Source organism: Cryptomeria japonica, chromosome 2 (assembly GCF_030272615.1).
Source record: "Cryptomeria japonica chromosome 2, Sugi_1.0, whole genome shotgun sequence".
Classification (NCBI taxonomy): Eukaryota; Viridiplantae; Streptophyta; class Pinopsida; order Cupressales; family Cupressaceae; genus Cryptomeria; species Cryptomeria japonica.
Genome location: NC_081406.1, coordinates 131,266,903 through 131,282,316, shown reverse-complemented (window position 1 = coordinate 131,282,316; position 15,414 = coordinate 131,266,903). Strand labels below are relative to the sequence as shown.

At 34.0% G+C, this 15,414-nt stretch overlaps 1 protein-coding gene across 1 annotated transcript; it reads right to left on the bottom strand.

Annotated features, from left to right (window-relative positions):
• Positions 1 to 8,824: 8,824 nt before the first annotated feature.
• Positions 8,825 to 10,763, bottom strand: LOC131073187 (probable phospholipid hydroperoxide glutathione peroxidase). The gene is made up of 6 exons (XM_059216884.1): positions 10,488 to 10,763; positions 10,329 to 10,405; positions 10,108 to 10,169; positions 9,288 to 9,406; positions 8,986 to 9,153; positions 8,825 to 8,860 (listed from the first exon to the last, which is right to left on the bottom strand). Exons 1-6 carry the CDS (start codon positions 10,539 to 10,541, stop codon positions 8,825 to 8,827), a joined length of 516 nt encoding a protein of 171 aa, XP_059072867.1. The 5' UTR covers positions 10,542 to 10,763.
• Positions 10,764 to 15,414: the final 4,651 nt, after the last annotated feature.

Below are 15,414 nucleotides of genomic sequence, written 5' to 3'. Positions count from 1 at the left end.
ATGCCTTGCATAACCTTTCTATTTCTTGCTCAGTTTCAACTTGAATCTTAGAAATATTAGAATAAAAGAAAGTAACGTTTGAGGTAGAGGCAAGATACTTCCCTCCAGATTCAATAGCTTTCTTCAACAAACTTCCATTATGAGATAAAGCCATTTTGCCACTTTCAATGTTCTTAGCTAGTTTATCTCCATGTTCCTTCTTGTGGCTCTTCTCAGCAGACATTTGAGCAACATCTTCAAGTGATTTGATTTGATTAGATGCATCTGCAACTAAATGACCAAGTTTGCTGATGGGAGTGGTAAGATGTGCAATGGTTGTTTTCGATAGTAAACCAGACAAAATTTCTACTGCATTCAGTATTATCTCTGCTTCAATTCTTTGCTCTTTCAGTTGCTTCTTGTGTGCTCGAGATTGCATAACATTAGCAATCTTCATCATTTATGATGCACTCAAAGCGTTCATGTCAATGGGTCTTGAGATACTTAAAGAATCATCATCATCATCATCAAGTAGTTTCTGCTTTGCCGATTCAGGGGGTACACTCTTAATGATGGCTCATTCTATGTTCTTCTCTATGGTATCTTCAGTTTGTTGAGTAATAGCTTCCTCAGTAGACTCCTTTTGAGTAGTCTCAATGACCGGTGGAGATTGAAGTTTCTCCAGTTGTTCTGTTGCCGGTTCATTGTCCACTATCAGTTGAATGCCCGGTTGTTCAACTGATGTAACCTATACTTCAGTGATTGTAGGAGGATCCATATATGCTGCAGTAATGTCTCCAAATAGGTCTACTATGTTCTGAACATCTTCATCGACAAGAATAATGGAATCATCCTCCTTCTTGGTTGGATAGACTATGCCAGCTTGAACAATTTCCTCTTCATCCATTTTCGGTCGAGGAACATCATCTGTAGTATCATCCTTATTGCTAGAGTGGATGACTTCTTCCCTCTTTTTAATTACACATGCTAGCTGATGTGTCTCAGAATCAACAACTGGCCATTTTGCATTAAGAAGCTTCAATCTTCTCACTTTAAAATCAAAATATACTTTGTATTGCTCAATTAGAGTACTAATTCCATCCGATGATAGATTGAGAAAACACTGTACAAATATTTCATCAAAATAATTCTTTTCCAATTGAATTGCTTCCTCCCATTTATCTAACAAAGTATTATACAAAGAGATTGAAATATCTTTCTCCAAATCATGCGGAAATCTATTGTAATGACCCAAATAAGTAATTACCTGTTGGATTACTTGCTTCCGCTCATCTTCAGTAAAATAATCAAAATGTTCTTTGACATTATCAAACCTATTTCTTCCTAATGACTTCATTATCCTCTCAAAGACTGTGTCAGGTTTGTAGGTAGCAATATCTATAGGTGTAGTTTCCTTTGACACTATCTTTACCTTCTTAGGTGTTCTGCCAGTTGCTTTTTCCTTCTTTGGTTCTTCTTCAGAATCTATACCTTAAGACTTTGGTTACAAAATCAGTTTCCAATTTCTCTTCTTTGGTGCATTCTACTTCTTTACATATACTTTAGGTGCTGGTTCCTTCTTGGTTAGGACACTCCGAGTCACCCTTGTGGTCTTTTTCACAAGAGATTTTTCATTAGACTTCTTTTTCTTTCCTTTCACTTTAGCTATAGGTGCAGTACCGGTTTCAGTTGGTGCAACTTGGACTGCCACAATGTCCAATTTTGCCTTCTTTTTATCTTTAGGCGATGCTAACAGGGTATTAGCATAGCTGACCAGTAAATCATGATTAACCTCATAGCTCATATCTTCCATCTCTTCCTCTCTAGGTTCAATTTCTTGCATCAAGCAAAAGTCAGTGGTAACTATGAAGATTATGTCTTTTGCAAAGCAATTTACCACATCTTCAGGTAACCGCATTCTCATGCTCATCTTTTTCTGAAATTCATTAAAATACTTATTCACGACAGTTGAAAAAGTATTCTTCACAACCATAATGTTGTTCTTGATCTGTGCATTGACTGATTGTTCCTTGGACTATTCAATATCTACAATACCCAGTAGGAAGTTCTGAAAATAGAAAAATAACCCGGCTAATAGCTGACCATATTTGAAATTTTGTGTATTGTCCTTCTTAATGAATTTCAAATTTTGAAATAATGGGTCTCTGATGGCTCCACAAATATCATAGTCTGCATTATCAACAATCATTCTATGTGTTGTGTGAATTGCTGTCGATGGAATACTGTTAAGTCTACCAGGGTTTAATACTGTTAAGTCTACTGGGGTCTCTAATAGTGTTGATAGAGAAGACACACTTATCAGATGTAGAATCGGTTAACTTGAAGACAATATCCTTTGAAATTCTTCTGAACACATGAATTTCACTAGTTGAGTAGTAACCCGTTACAACTCTAATAGCCTCCTTGGTTATTGTATGGGTCCTTTCTAAATACATATTCTCTCCATGGAATCGACTCAAGATGATTCTTATGTGTCCATCCTCAAAATCTTCAAGAAAATATGTAGCATTATGAAACCCTTTTTCAAAAACCCTATCATATTTGGTTTCAATATTTCCGCTTTTATCACAAAGTGATTTCAGCTGAGTATAGATGTGTAGAGTTCCTAAATCTTCTATCTAGCAATCTATATAGATGGACAAGTCACCTTTGACCACAACATCGCTCGGGACTTGCGATAATGCATTATAAGACATAATTTCATCTGCCTTTAGAGCTTCCTTAGGCTCAGCAGTGATCATCAACCTCTCTATAGGCTTAGAAGTAGATGCCATTCTAGATAAACAAGTTTTGAAGTGGTATACAAAGAAATACCTTGTATCTTGCACGTCGCTTTGTTTACCGGTTGAAATATTCAAATGGACACCCATTCGCCTCTCTGCAACTTTCAATTCAACTTGATTTCTCTAATCACAAAGCAATTCACCAATTTACATCAAGACAATCTTGTTCTGCTCTGCAATCACTTCAAATTTGTTTTTCGAAAGAGAGGGTAAAAATGATAAAGTAAAACTTGTTTTTATCCACTTTACCAACTGTAATAAATGCTCGCACTTTAGGTTACAAACCTTAATTTTATTTACCGCTTAAGTGAAATACCAATTGATAACACGTTAATAAAAAGTCATAAAAAATTTATAATTCAAAAATTCTTTCCTTCTCATTTTACAAGGGGTCCGAAGATGTTTTACCGTTAAGCTCCCTTTAGTCGTGTTAGATAGGCTTAAGTAACTGGTGCTAGGTTCTCTTCACTGGGTGAAGGAACGGTTTCTTCTCCAGGCGAGTCATCACCTTTCTTTTTCCAAATTTGATTCATATCTTCTTTGGTTTCCTCGATATCAACTTTTTGTTTGCCTTTCTGATCCTTAAAGGATTTGTCCGGTCTGTTATTTCTTGATCTGCAAAACTTTGCTAAGTGCCCTGATTTGTTGCAGTGGTAACAAACCATACCAAATGATCTCCAGGGTCTTGCATTTCCTCTTCCTGTTCTTCTTTTGTAGTTCAAAGCCACATGATCAAAGTTATTACAAAAGGTGCAAACAACATTTGTTGCCTTTTCCATTTCAAATGGACTAAACCGGTTGCCATAGGATCTTTGCCAGTTCTGGTTTACCCGATTATCAAAATTCCTTATCCGGTCACCATTTGGTCTAGGATGCATGTGTGGTACAGGATTGTTTGATCAATATCCATACTCAATATGTCTATGCCCATACATTCCACATGTGTAACAGTGACCTTCAAACTTTCTAGACACATACCTAGCATTAGTATTGTAATTTACATTTATGTTAGGTTTGTTTCTCCAAACATTTGCAGTATGACCAAGCTTGTGACAAACAAAGTAGACAAGTTTAAAATCCTTCTTACCGATAGTCTTATTGACTTTAGGAGTAGTTTTGGTCTTTGTACCGGAGTATTCACCTTTTTCAGTTGTATGAAAACCAATTCCAAAGATATCACCCTTCATTCTCTGTGATTGAATTTGTTCTTCCAACATGGTAGAACTTTTGACGAACTTCTCCAATTTCTCATTGGCTTTAGTAATATTTTTGACAAGATCTTCATTATGCTTAGACAAGTTCTCCTTCAGAGACGATGCCAACTCAAGGTCTAGCTTTAGGTTCTCCTTTTCTTTTGTTTCAGCAATCAAGTCCTCATGTATAGTGTCTTTTTCCTGTTTGATCTTTATGATCTCTTAATCTTTTACCTTGATAAGATCTTCAGCAGCTCTTCTGGCTTCCAGTTCTTGACTCATGCAGATAGTGAGACCTTCTAGCTCTCTTCTTAGATTCAGTTTTTCACCATTCACCTTTTCAACTTCACCAGCTAAAGCTTCAATGTTGGCTTCATCTGAAGAACTATTATCAGATATTTCCATCAATTTTTCAAATAGGGCTCTCCTTTTGACTTGAGAAACTTTCAGTTTGCCCCTAAGGGATTCAATTTCATTTCTACTAGCTTCTATCTCTCTAACCATCTCAAAGTATCTCCTGTCCCCCATGGTAGTTTAAAGATTCCCTTCTAAGTAGTTAGGCTTCAAAGAAGTTAGGCTCCAATACCAATTGATGGACTTGAAAAGCACTGAGAGGGAGGGTGGGTGAATTAGTGACACCAAAACAAACACAACATCAAACACTAACTGGTAGATGAACTTAACCAAGCATTTAAACAAAATACATGCTATCCAAAATGAAATAACAACATCCACATAAAGTAGAACATCCACCATAACACAAGTGTTTATACATGGAAAACCCAAATAGGTAAAAACCACGATGAGATGGAACTCACAAGTTAACTATCTACAGTAATAGATAACTGAATGGTTAAGGTATTACAAAGTGCTCTACTAGGAGAGAATCTTGTTAGAGATCCTAAACTTGATTAGAAGCTTATAGCCTATTAAGAGTACTACCCTGTTAAGAGTAACCTTGCTGGAGGATTTGAGAATCTAAACTAATGGATCACCTTGTTAGAGGATTTGTACAACGAAGCTTGTTAGAGCTTACCCTGTTAGGGGATTTGATTCTTTTGTAATGATTAGAAAACAACAAGAAAAGTTTGATCTGTTTTGAGTAGCACAAGACTTGCTTGATCAGATCATTCTAAGTACATTCAACACTACTCTTCATCTTAACACTTATCGCTCTTGAACAAAAGATTTCACTCTTTATGCATATCAATATTCACATAAATCTCGTCTCCTATATCAGTTCTCTCTCTTTTAAATGATTCACTAAGATGTCTTTAAATAGACATACAAATCTTATGTCGGCCACAGGAACACAATTTCCTAGGTGCAGTGTATCTAGACAATTAAACATAACTCATCACAAAAATGACTGCCAAAAAAATGGTGCCAGTAACTCATGACAAAAATGGATACCAGTTAGAACAGTCAATACTGGTTGGAACAAAACATGTGAACCATTGTCCTGGAATCTTCCACTTGATCTTGATCTTGATCTTCATATTCATCTTCATTTTGATTCCGACTTAATGTAACCATAGGTTATCTCTTAGGCACATACCGGTTGACACAGAGTGTCAGTTAGAGATGAACCTTAAACATACCGGTTAACAATGTAAACCAATGAAGTTACACCGGTAGTCAATGTAATCATATGTGTGTGTGAGAGTGTTTCATCAATGAAAACAAGTGATGAATACATTACAATCATCATCAAACCAACAAAAAATTATGTATCACCCTCTTGCATACCATAATCATCCTCAAGTGAGGAGAACTGGTTATGCAAGAAGGTTGCAACTGGTTGAAAACTGGACATCACATTCCTTTGTTTCTTTGGAGCAATCTTTCCTTCCTCTATACACCTAAAAGCACTATGAGAATGACATAATCAATTATCTTGAGATGAACACACTGAGATTGGCTAAGGGGTTCGTACTAGTGGTTGACAAACATAAATCTCAACAAAAATAGAAACAATATTTTCTTTCCCCTTCTTAGAAGGGTTTGAAATTGGAGATGGTCGCTGAGAGCTAGAGGACTCTTGAGACTTGTGAGATGAATTCCCTAATGAAATGGCTTTGCCGTTATTGCTCACCATCATCCAGTTTTCTTCAGCTTGTTAGCATCAAAAGAGGCTATTGAAATCTTTAACCTTGGGAGGGGTAGTAAACCTTAGAGTAGCCAAAGGGAAATCCTTAATCTTGTGTTTCACTGAATAGCAACAAAAGTAAGTGTTAGATAAATTTAGATAGAGCACTCATTGAGAGTGATGAAGCCCTTCAATATGAATGTCTATAGTATCTTTGAGATCATGAGACAAATCAATTTCAACACATGATTTTCTAGGGGTAGGCATGATAGAATCAATCTAGTTCAACACAAATAACCTTTCTGAGTGAAGCAACAATAGAAGAAAGTAAATGGCAACAAGGCAAAGGAAGACCCAATAACTCTACCAAAACTAGGAATCAAAGCTTCTTGTCATCCGAGATAGAAAATTCATAGGACCAAGGCTAAAAAAAAGCAACAATGACCTAACATACCATGGCCCATTCTGAAAAATGAGTTGGACATGGTTAATATTTGAAAAACAAAAAAGGAAAAATTCTCTGGTAAGGTTTTGGACGCCAATGAGGCAAATCCTATGAGGGGTCCATGCCTTAGTGATCCAATTCTAGAGCATCCTTTCAGAGGGGACCCTCCCAACAAAATATCCAAAAAGTGTAAATTGCTCTAACCAGTGGCATGTAGAATCAAATTCTAGAGCAGGTAAAACCATATTAGGGAGATTATAAGAAGGCATGCCTGATGGAAAACTTTCAAAAAAAAAAATTGGGGTCGCTTGTTTGGTGGATCCATTCATGTTAGACGCCAAAACATCAACACTAGCATCAACTAGTAGTTTAAATTTGGCCATGGCCATAAAATGCCAAAATAATACAACAATAAATGTAGTATGATGCAAGATAGACAAAAAAAACTAGTAAGCAATGAAAAAACAAGAAACCCTAACAAAGTTCATGCAACCTCCTCCAAGACATATTTAAGATTTAAAATGATTCATTATATGATCTAAATTAGATTTAAAAATTTAGTTTTATACTATTACTACATTTGTTCACCTATTAATCTATATTAATTAACCAAGGTGCATATCAAATGCCAATAACAAAACCATTAATTTCGGCACTACATAATATTTGTTTCTCATCATTATTTCAAAACTAAATATTTTAATCCATAGATTCAATTTTTTCCAATTGACAAGGATCAATTACTGAACTATCTTTTAAATTTATTGATTAACCTACATAACACTTTAAAAAAATATTCCCTTTAAAAACATAATATAATATTTCACTTTTTAATATTGTTTTCATATCAATTTTTTTAATTTATCTTATATATTTATTAATTACATTAATTAATTAATCTAAGTGATACTTAAAAAGAAAGATATCTTCCATTTAAAAATACAATATATGTATTGTTTTCTTTTGAATCTTCCTTTTCAAATAACTTTTCTTGTATATATTAATTACATTTACTAATTAATCTAAATAATAATTTAATAACAAATATCTTCCCTTTAAAACTCTGTATATAACTTGTTTCTTCAATATTCCTTTTCAAAAAACCATTCTTTATTAATTACAGTAATTCATTATTTTGAAAAAAAGGTATTTCCCTTCCGGAGCATATAATTTTTCTTATGAATGTTCCTTTTCAATCACCTTTCTCAGGACTTTCAACTTACAGATTGAAAAAATAATGGTCGTGGGATCCTTTTCGAGTTTAAGAAGGAAACTGTCCAATGAGAGGATTGAGGAAATAGTTGGCTTGCACCCATAATGGAGTTTACTGTTACCATGTGGGATTTATATGTCGTTTAAAAAATATATATATCAGGCAATACTATGGAGCAAATCACGTGCAAAATCTATAAATAAACTCCATAGGATGTAGATTAAACCACAGTAATGTTATAAGATTAAATTATAATAATTATATTATTAATAATATTTATACTTTTAATAGTTAGGAGCTCCTTCAGCATTGGGGCAATACTTTTTGTGCGATTGCCCGAGTGCCGCCTGATTCTGTTTCTGTCATGGCATTCCGCCCCGTGGCCGCCCTCGTGGCTGAAGCTCCTCTGTCCAACGCTCTCAGACCTCCGTAGTCCCTGGTTCCTGGCCACTCCTCTGGTGGGGGAGACGACGTGTGGAGGCGCTGCTTGGCTTCTCCTCGTGGCTCTGCCTCGGGGTGGCCTTTTGCTGTTCTTGTTACTTTGGCTCCTGCTGCCTGTTATGGTTCTGGGTGTCCTGCTGCCACCACCTCTAAATTTTCTCGTCTGGCTCTGTCTATTTCACCTCCTAGGCGGGAGGAAGGAGAAGAAGAAAAAGACCTAGAAGATGGATGGTCCTAGCCCTGTGGATGTATGGAGCAAGAAAGATGATCAAGATCCTCCCCTTCCGCTGCCACTGCTTGAGGAAGTTTTTTGATGACTAGCTTTGTTTTTTGGCTCCGGCTTGGGTGATTTTGTATCCCCGAACCTTTTTTTATGAATATGTATTTAATATTATTTTCTAATAGAAAAGACGTATTCATAAAAAAATTTCAAAATATTCACTTAATTTATATTTTACTAAAAAATATTATACTTAATTTATTTACATCTTATTAAATAGAATTCATATTTAATTGAAATACATTTCAGTGAAGAAAAATCACAATTAATTTATATTTCAGTGAAAACATCATAATTAATTTACATCTCAATGAATCAATGTCATTTATTAATCTCAGCAATGTGGCTACATTAAAACATATTAATATTATATCCTTGCACTAATGGTCAACTCCCAACAGCTTCTTGATGTCTTTCTGCAATCATAAATTTGCAACTATTAGCAAATATTCTTTTAGGACAAGTATAAATTTTTAATAATGTTGACAAATGTAAGCAGGCTAAATCATGAATCAGTGAGCCATTCAAGTTATAGAAAGACCTCAATACTTAATGGAGAAATTGTGGGGGCATATCGATCAAATACATTTCCATCTTTATCAATCAAAAACTTGGAAAAGTTCCATTTAATGTTCTCATAAAAAATACCACCTCTGCATGCTTTTAAGAACTTGTAGACAGGAGCTGCATCATCGCCATTCACATCAACCTATATAAAAACATGGGAAAGTTTGATTCAGGAAAGAATCAAATAGCTTGTTAACCAGAAACTTCACCTTTCATATCAGATTCACTTTCCCTGAACAATACTCTATATTACACAAACAGATTTAAAATGCAAACCTTATCAAATATAGGAAAGTTGGCTTTAAAGCGAGTGCACACAATTGCTGCAATCTCTTCATTAGTACCCGGTTCTTGTGTAGCAAACTGATTGCATGGGAAAGCCAATATTTCGAAGCCTGCAAACAGTTTTTCTAAATAATATAAGTTGTCTAAAAAATTCAGGATTGAACTCGAGGTTTGATATCCTGAAAACCAAGAGAATCATTGATTGGGAAGTCTAATATAAAAACTTGTAGATAATTAAAATCTTTATAAGTTATTGACCTGTACCTAAACTTAAGGATGGAAGAAATCTGATGCCATGTCTGCACAATCAAATCTAGCATAAAGATGTAGTGATGCCTATTTTTAGCTACTCCCCATGCAAGAACATCTATTTTGTATTGGGTCACACAGAAAATCATTCAAATGCACCACAGAGATACTTCTAGGAAATATGCCATTGCACAATATTAATAATAATTTCAGGAGGTTCACAGTTACAGACTGGTAAATTGTATAACCAGTACGTATCCCATGTTACAGAATTTCTCAGCATCCAAGATTTAAACTCAAGCATTTTGAAACCCATCATAACCATCTCAAAGTTAATCTAACAAGTTTTCATTATACAAACGATAATTTTGATTTTCAATCGAAAAACGTACAGAATTGAAATCAAAAGTTATCATACATCTACTTCATAGACTGTGGAAAACTCATAGAACTAGATAGAACGGTCTACTCCCCGCTGTCTAATACTAAAAGCCCCCAAAGCACCAGATAAAGCCCTACTAAAAGCTGAAAACATTACAAGACTATATTTACTGCACATCACCTTGGTCCTTAAACTTGGCATACAATTCATTCATCTCCTGATAGTTAGAGGTAGTCAGCCCACTGCAAAAACCAGAAAATATGTGAAGGTATTAATCACCCACCATTGAAGAGGGAAACATATTCAAATTTTCCAAGCATCAATAGCTCAGTTTTGAAACACCCAAGGCTTAATGAAAAATATAAGTAGAATTTTACAAAATATAGGAAAAAAAAATTTACCAGTGAGATGCAACATTGACTATAAGCAAAACCTTGCCCTTGTAAGTGCTGAGACTCACATCATTGCCCTTGATGTCCTGTCATCAAGATTTTGTTAGTCTTAACTTTGAGTTAATAATTATACAGAGAAAAAACATCAATCTAATACATTGGAATTACCTTAACATTAAAATCATGGACAGAAATTGGCAGTCTTGATGAGCTATTGCCCATGATGGAATGGAGTTTGGAGAAAAGCCAATACAAATAATCAGAATAATGGTAATTAGTTGATAATGTTAAGGTGTGTAAGGGGGTTTTTATGATGAGGGAATGCTTAAGAATCAGCCGCCATTGCAAGAAGACAACAAATGTTAGCAAGTACAGTATGCGATGACTAGAGTAAGCAATCTGTCAGAGAAGACAGAAGAGAGATGAAAACTATATACGAGATAAAGAAAAGAAATCATTTTTCTGAGTTGTGGAACAAAATCCACAAGGCATATACTCGCACAAAGAATATAATATGAAATAAGGGTAATCAGGAGGCGATTATAACGAAGCGGCGACGCTTCCAACATATCAATTGAAAGGGTCCGCTGTAGAATTGCTATTATTAAATTTAGTTGATAATAAAGGACAATTTATTTATTATATTTTTAATTTAATGGAGATTGACTTCTTAAATTATTCACCTAGGTTTAATAAGTAATTTGGATGTACTTTGAACGTTAAATACAGTACAATTTTAGTATTTTATCGCTATCAAAAGTTGAAAAGGTGATGTGGACGATGGACTTTTCATTCTTATATTTTTTTTTCCTATAAAAACAGTTTTGGGTATATAATGTTGTTTGTCAATCTAGCTATGATATGAAATTAATTTAAATTATAATTTTGGAACTATTATCTTTGTGGAATTTTAGATTTTTACTAGGTGGGTTGTAATTGATTAATTTTATAATAGTAAGAGTAGTTATCAATTAAAGAAATGACTTCATTATATATGTTGATGAAAATAATTTTCTTCCCTAGAAATTAATATATTTATTTTTATATAATGATTTTTTATTAGTAAAAATGGCCTAGGGCATCAAAGTAGTTATATTGTGAACTTAAGAAAAGATTATAGAAGGATTGTTCTAGAGAGTAAGGTTGAAAACGCAATTCATTATTTTGAAAATATCATGATAGTAATATACCCATTACAACCTATGAGTAGCCTTCCTATTACATATCATCCATATTTAAAATTACCTTGGGTGTGTAACTATGAACAAAAAACCCATACAGATATCAATTGTACTTTGGAGATGGACTAATACAATTATAGAACCAAAGAGACAGACCAAAAACATCTTAAATCTTAAATTCCTCCCTTTAAAAAATTTGCCTATTCTTATCTAAGAGCCTTATGTTGGTGTCCATTGAAGAGATTATATTTTATAATATGTAGGACACTATAAAAAATTGATTGAATGTATAGCCCATGGAATATCCTAAAATACATGTCATATCACAAGGGGTAAATGACAATGCAAGAAACTAGAAACTTATATGCTTGAAGTCCCTCCATAAAATAATCATTAATTCAAAGTTGAAGTTGATCTAAATGTTGGTGTGAGGTTGTCACCTTAGAATGTGGGTTGAAAAATCACAACATACCAGAAAGTAGGACTATAGGCTAACAAAGTGCTCAAATATATCCATTGGTATCAGTAGAATAACTAACGGTTGGGTCCATTTTCCTATCAATAACATAGTTAGTAAGGAGGTTTGTAGCCTTATTAATTCCCCTATAAATATGATTTATAGTGAACTTGGATAATACATCATGGAAGGGTCAAATTTGCATTAAAATTTTATTTATCTTTAGGGTGGCTGATCTCCTCCTATCATAGTAATTAACTATCACAATCAACTTGTCTACAATTTGGACTTTCTTGGTACCATTAACAATACAAATTTGTAAGTCAAGAAAAAATGTCGTTTATTTTATATCACTCTTAGATTTTTCTCTTACTTTCTTAGTTTCTCATTAATCTCTATTAGGATTTGGTGTTGTACACCATTGCATAAATTGATTTGTTATAATTTTATAATTTAATAATTATTTAGTTGTGGTACATTTAGGAGATGTGCTTAGGGCACACTAGGTAATTATTTGGCGACCACTTGTAAGTTGTATTAAAAAATTGGGCTACTTATTTAATGTGTGGGAGACATAGGATGATTATTTAATATTTTGAGAAATATATTTATTAAAGTGAAAATTTAGTACCAACATATTAAATGAGCAGTCAATGCTTTTACATTCTCATGGTTTTGAGGTACATGGTTTTATCTTACCACTTGGTTGTATTTTTTTGGGCTTGAGTTTATAAAGAAATCATGTTCTTAGTGGTTAAAGTTGGTTGGGTGAGTGGGTTGTCATATTGTTAAGTCTTTTGAGGAGTGCATAGGTGAAGCATGGAAATGTGATGTGTGGATTCTTGCTTGGACACATAGAGGATGCATTGGAGGAGTTTGTCATTTCAAAAGTATTTGTTGTAACTCTATAAGTGCATGCATTGTTTATTTTCCCATTAATTGATAAAACATGAATGGATTTGGAGCCAAATTTTTTCCCTCCCGAGTGTCTTCCTATGGTATATCTTATGTTATCTTGCATCTTTTGAGGAGTGCATAGGTGAAGCATGGAAATGTGATGTGTGGATTCTTGCTTGGACACATAGAGGATGCATTGGAGGAGTTTGTCATTTCAAAAGTATTTGTTGTAACTCTATAAGTGCATGCATTGTTTATTTTCCCATTAATTGATAAAACATGAATGGATTTGGAGCCAAATTTTTTCCCTCCCGAGTGTCTTCCTATGGTATATCTTATGTTATCTTGCATCTTGTCTATTTGATCTATGCATTGTGAATATTATGTAAGCTTGTATGTATGTTTTTTTCTCTCATTGGGTTATGTAGGAAATGGATTATCTGAACTAGGGTTTTAATGCAATATGTTGCAAATACAAGACTATATTGTCAATGATGTCAAACTTGCTAGTCTAAAAGTGGTTTGGCTAGTATAGATATGGCCTAGTGGCCTAGGGTTGCTATATTACAGGTTGAGGAAAAGTGTTATGTAGCTTTGTGATCATACAAATAGATGAAGAAGGATTTTTCCTGGTAATGAATTTGGTTGAATGCGATATGTCTTGTGGTCTAGTTATTGTTAGATTTGTTGGTTCAGAAGTTGTTTTCTCATGTGCAATTAATATATGTTAATGCATATGTCATGTAGTTGTATGGAGCATGTGTATTGATACTTGTGAGAGAAAATAATGGTGTTTCCAATGTTCTTTTGGTGATCCTCGTAGAACTGTGACCATTCCAATGAACAATCTATATGTTTGGCCTTTGCTTCGAGCTGACACATGTGTATCTGATGTTTAAATACAATTATAGTATTTTAGTCATGTAGTCATATTTTTTATATTTCAGATGTTAAAATATTGTAGAGATGAAGGCATGTTGGTCTCTGTCTTAGACAATGTAATAATAGTAAGATTGTGGAGAAGCCTTTTAGATCCAATTTGTGGTGAATTTATGTCAAATGGCTATGTAGTCATTGCATATAGTGTTGTGGATATAACATGTTATCGTTTCTCATATTTTTAGTGTTTGAGTGATCTACAGTTGAAGTTATGTATGTTTTGTGTTTTGGTTAGCTTTGTACAATGAATTAGTATGAAGGAATGCATTGCATTTCTCAAATTTATTGATGATATAGTATTGTGAATGGTTTTTTTGAGTTTTATAATGATATATGTTGCTTCCATGGTTGTCTACAAGTTTTGTTGTTGGTCCAAATTGATGGTTGTGTTTGGTGTATCAATTTGAAGTCATTTATTTCATTTTTTGAGGTTGACTCATATATTTTTGGTTTACATGGTAATGTGTGCTTTTATAGCTATTATTTGGATGCCCTTGGAAGGTGTACCAACATGGTGTGACCCTTCACACATTTCATTTGCCTTCAAGATTTTCTTTGGAGATTGTTTTGAGGCTGATAGTTATACATGTATACATTACATATTTGTAGGCCAACTTGATGAATATTTTCAAGTTTGCAATTGATTTATAAAAATATAATCATTGTGTTAAATACGTCGTAATGGATGTATGTTGAGCGAAGTAATTGTGATATAATAAAAATATTTGGATGTGTAGGAGTACAAAGATTAAGACTATTTCAGATGTGTTTTTATTTGTAAACTATAACCAACATTCCAATAGATGTAGTATTCTTGTTGTTCAATCCTTGTTGGCATCATTTGTAGGTTAATGTATCTTTCCCTGAAGAAGTGATCTTCAGTTCTGCAAGTCCTCATTGTATCTTTCCCTAAGGCTTGATGTGCCTTGCTCGTGCAAGTCCTCTCAGGGGTAGTGAGCCACTTGACATATGACCTAAATCTTGTAAACAATTATACATATATTGTGAGTTTGATTCTCACCATGGTTTTTCATAGTTTGGATTTTTCATGTAAAATCTTGTCGGTCTTGTGTGGCTGCCTTGTTATTTCCGTTGTTTACTTCCATGGATATGGTGAATGAGATATATGATTTAGTGAAGGCTTAGTATGATCAAATTTTAAGTGTATGTTGATTCAAAACCCCTCTCAGCATTCGATAGTGTTCAAAGATTGGTATCAAAGCAAGGTTACTCAAGACATAGTTTAACCATTGAGGCAGATCCATGATTTGACCACTATGTTTAGAAAAGAGCGTGTGAACTCTAATGTTTGGGAGGCTAATGTTATTATTGATATGGAAGGATAATTGAGATCAACTCTAGTGGATCTAAATGAATGTATATATCTAAACAAAAAAATTCATAGGAAAAGATTACATACCTAAAGGGATTACTTGATGGAGGCAAGAATGTCATAGATAATTTTGAGACAAATCTTGACGAGAAAACCAAAGAGTGTACCAAACTTGAAGAGAAAGTGGCTAAGTTGAAGAAAGAATTAAAAACTACAAAAGAGTAGATTGACAAAGGACTAAATCTTAAAGGAGGTAGTGAGGTTCTTGATGTAAATTGAGTGCAGAAA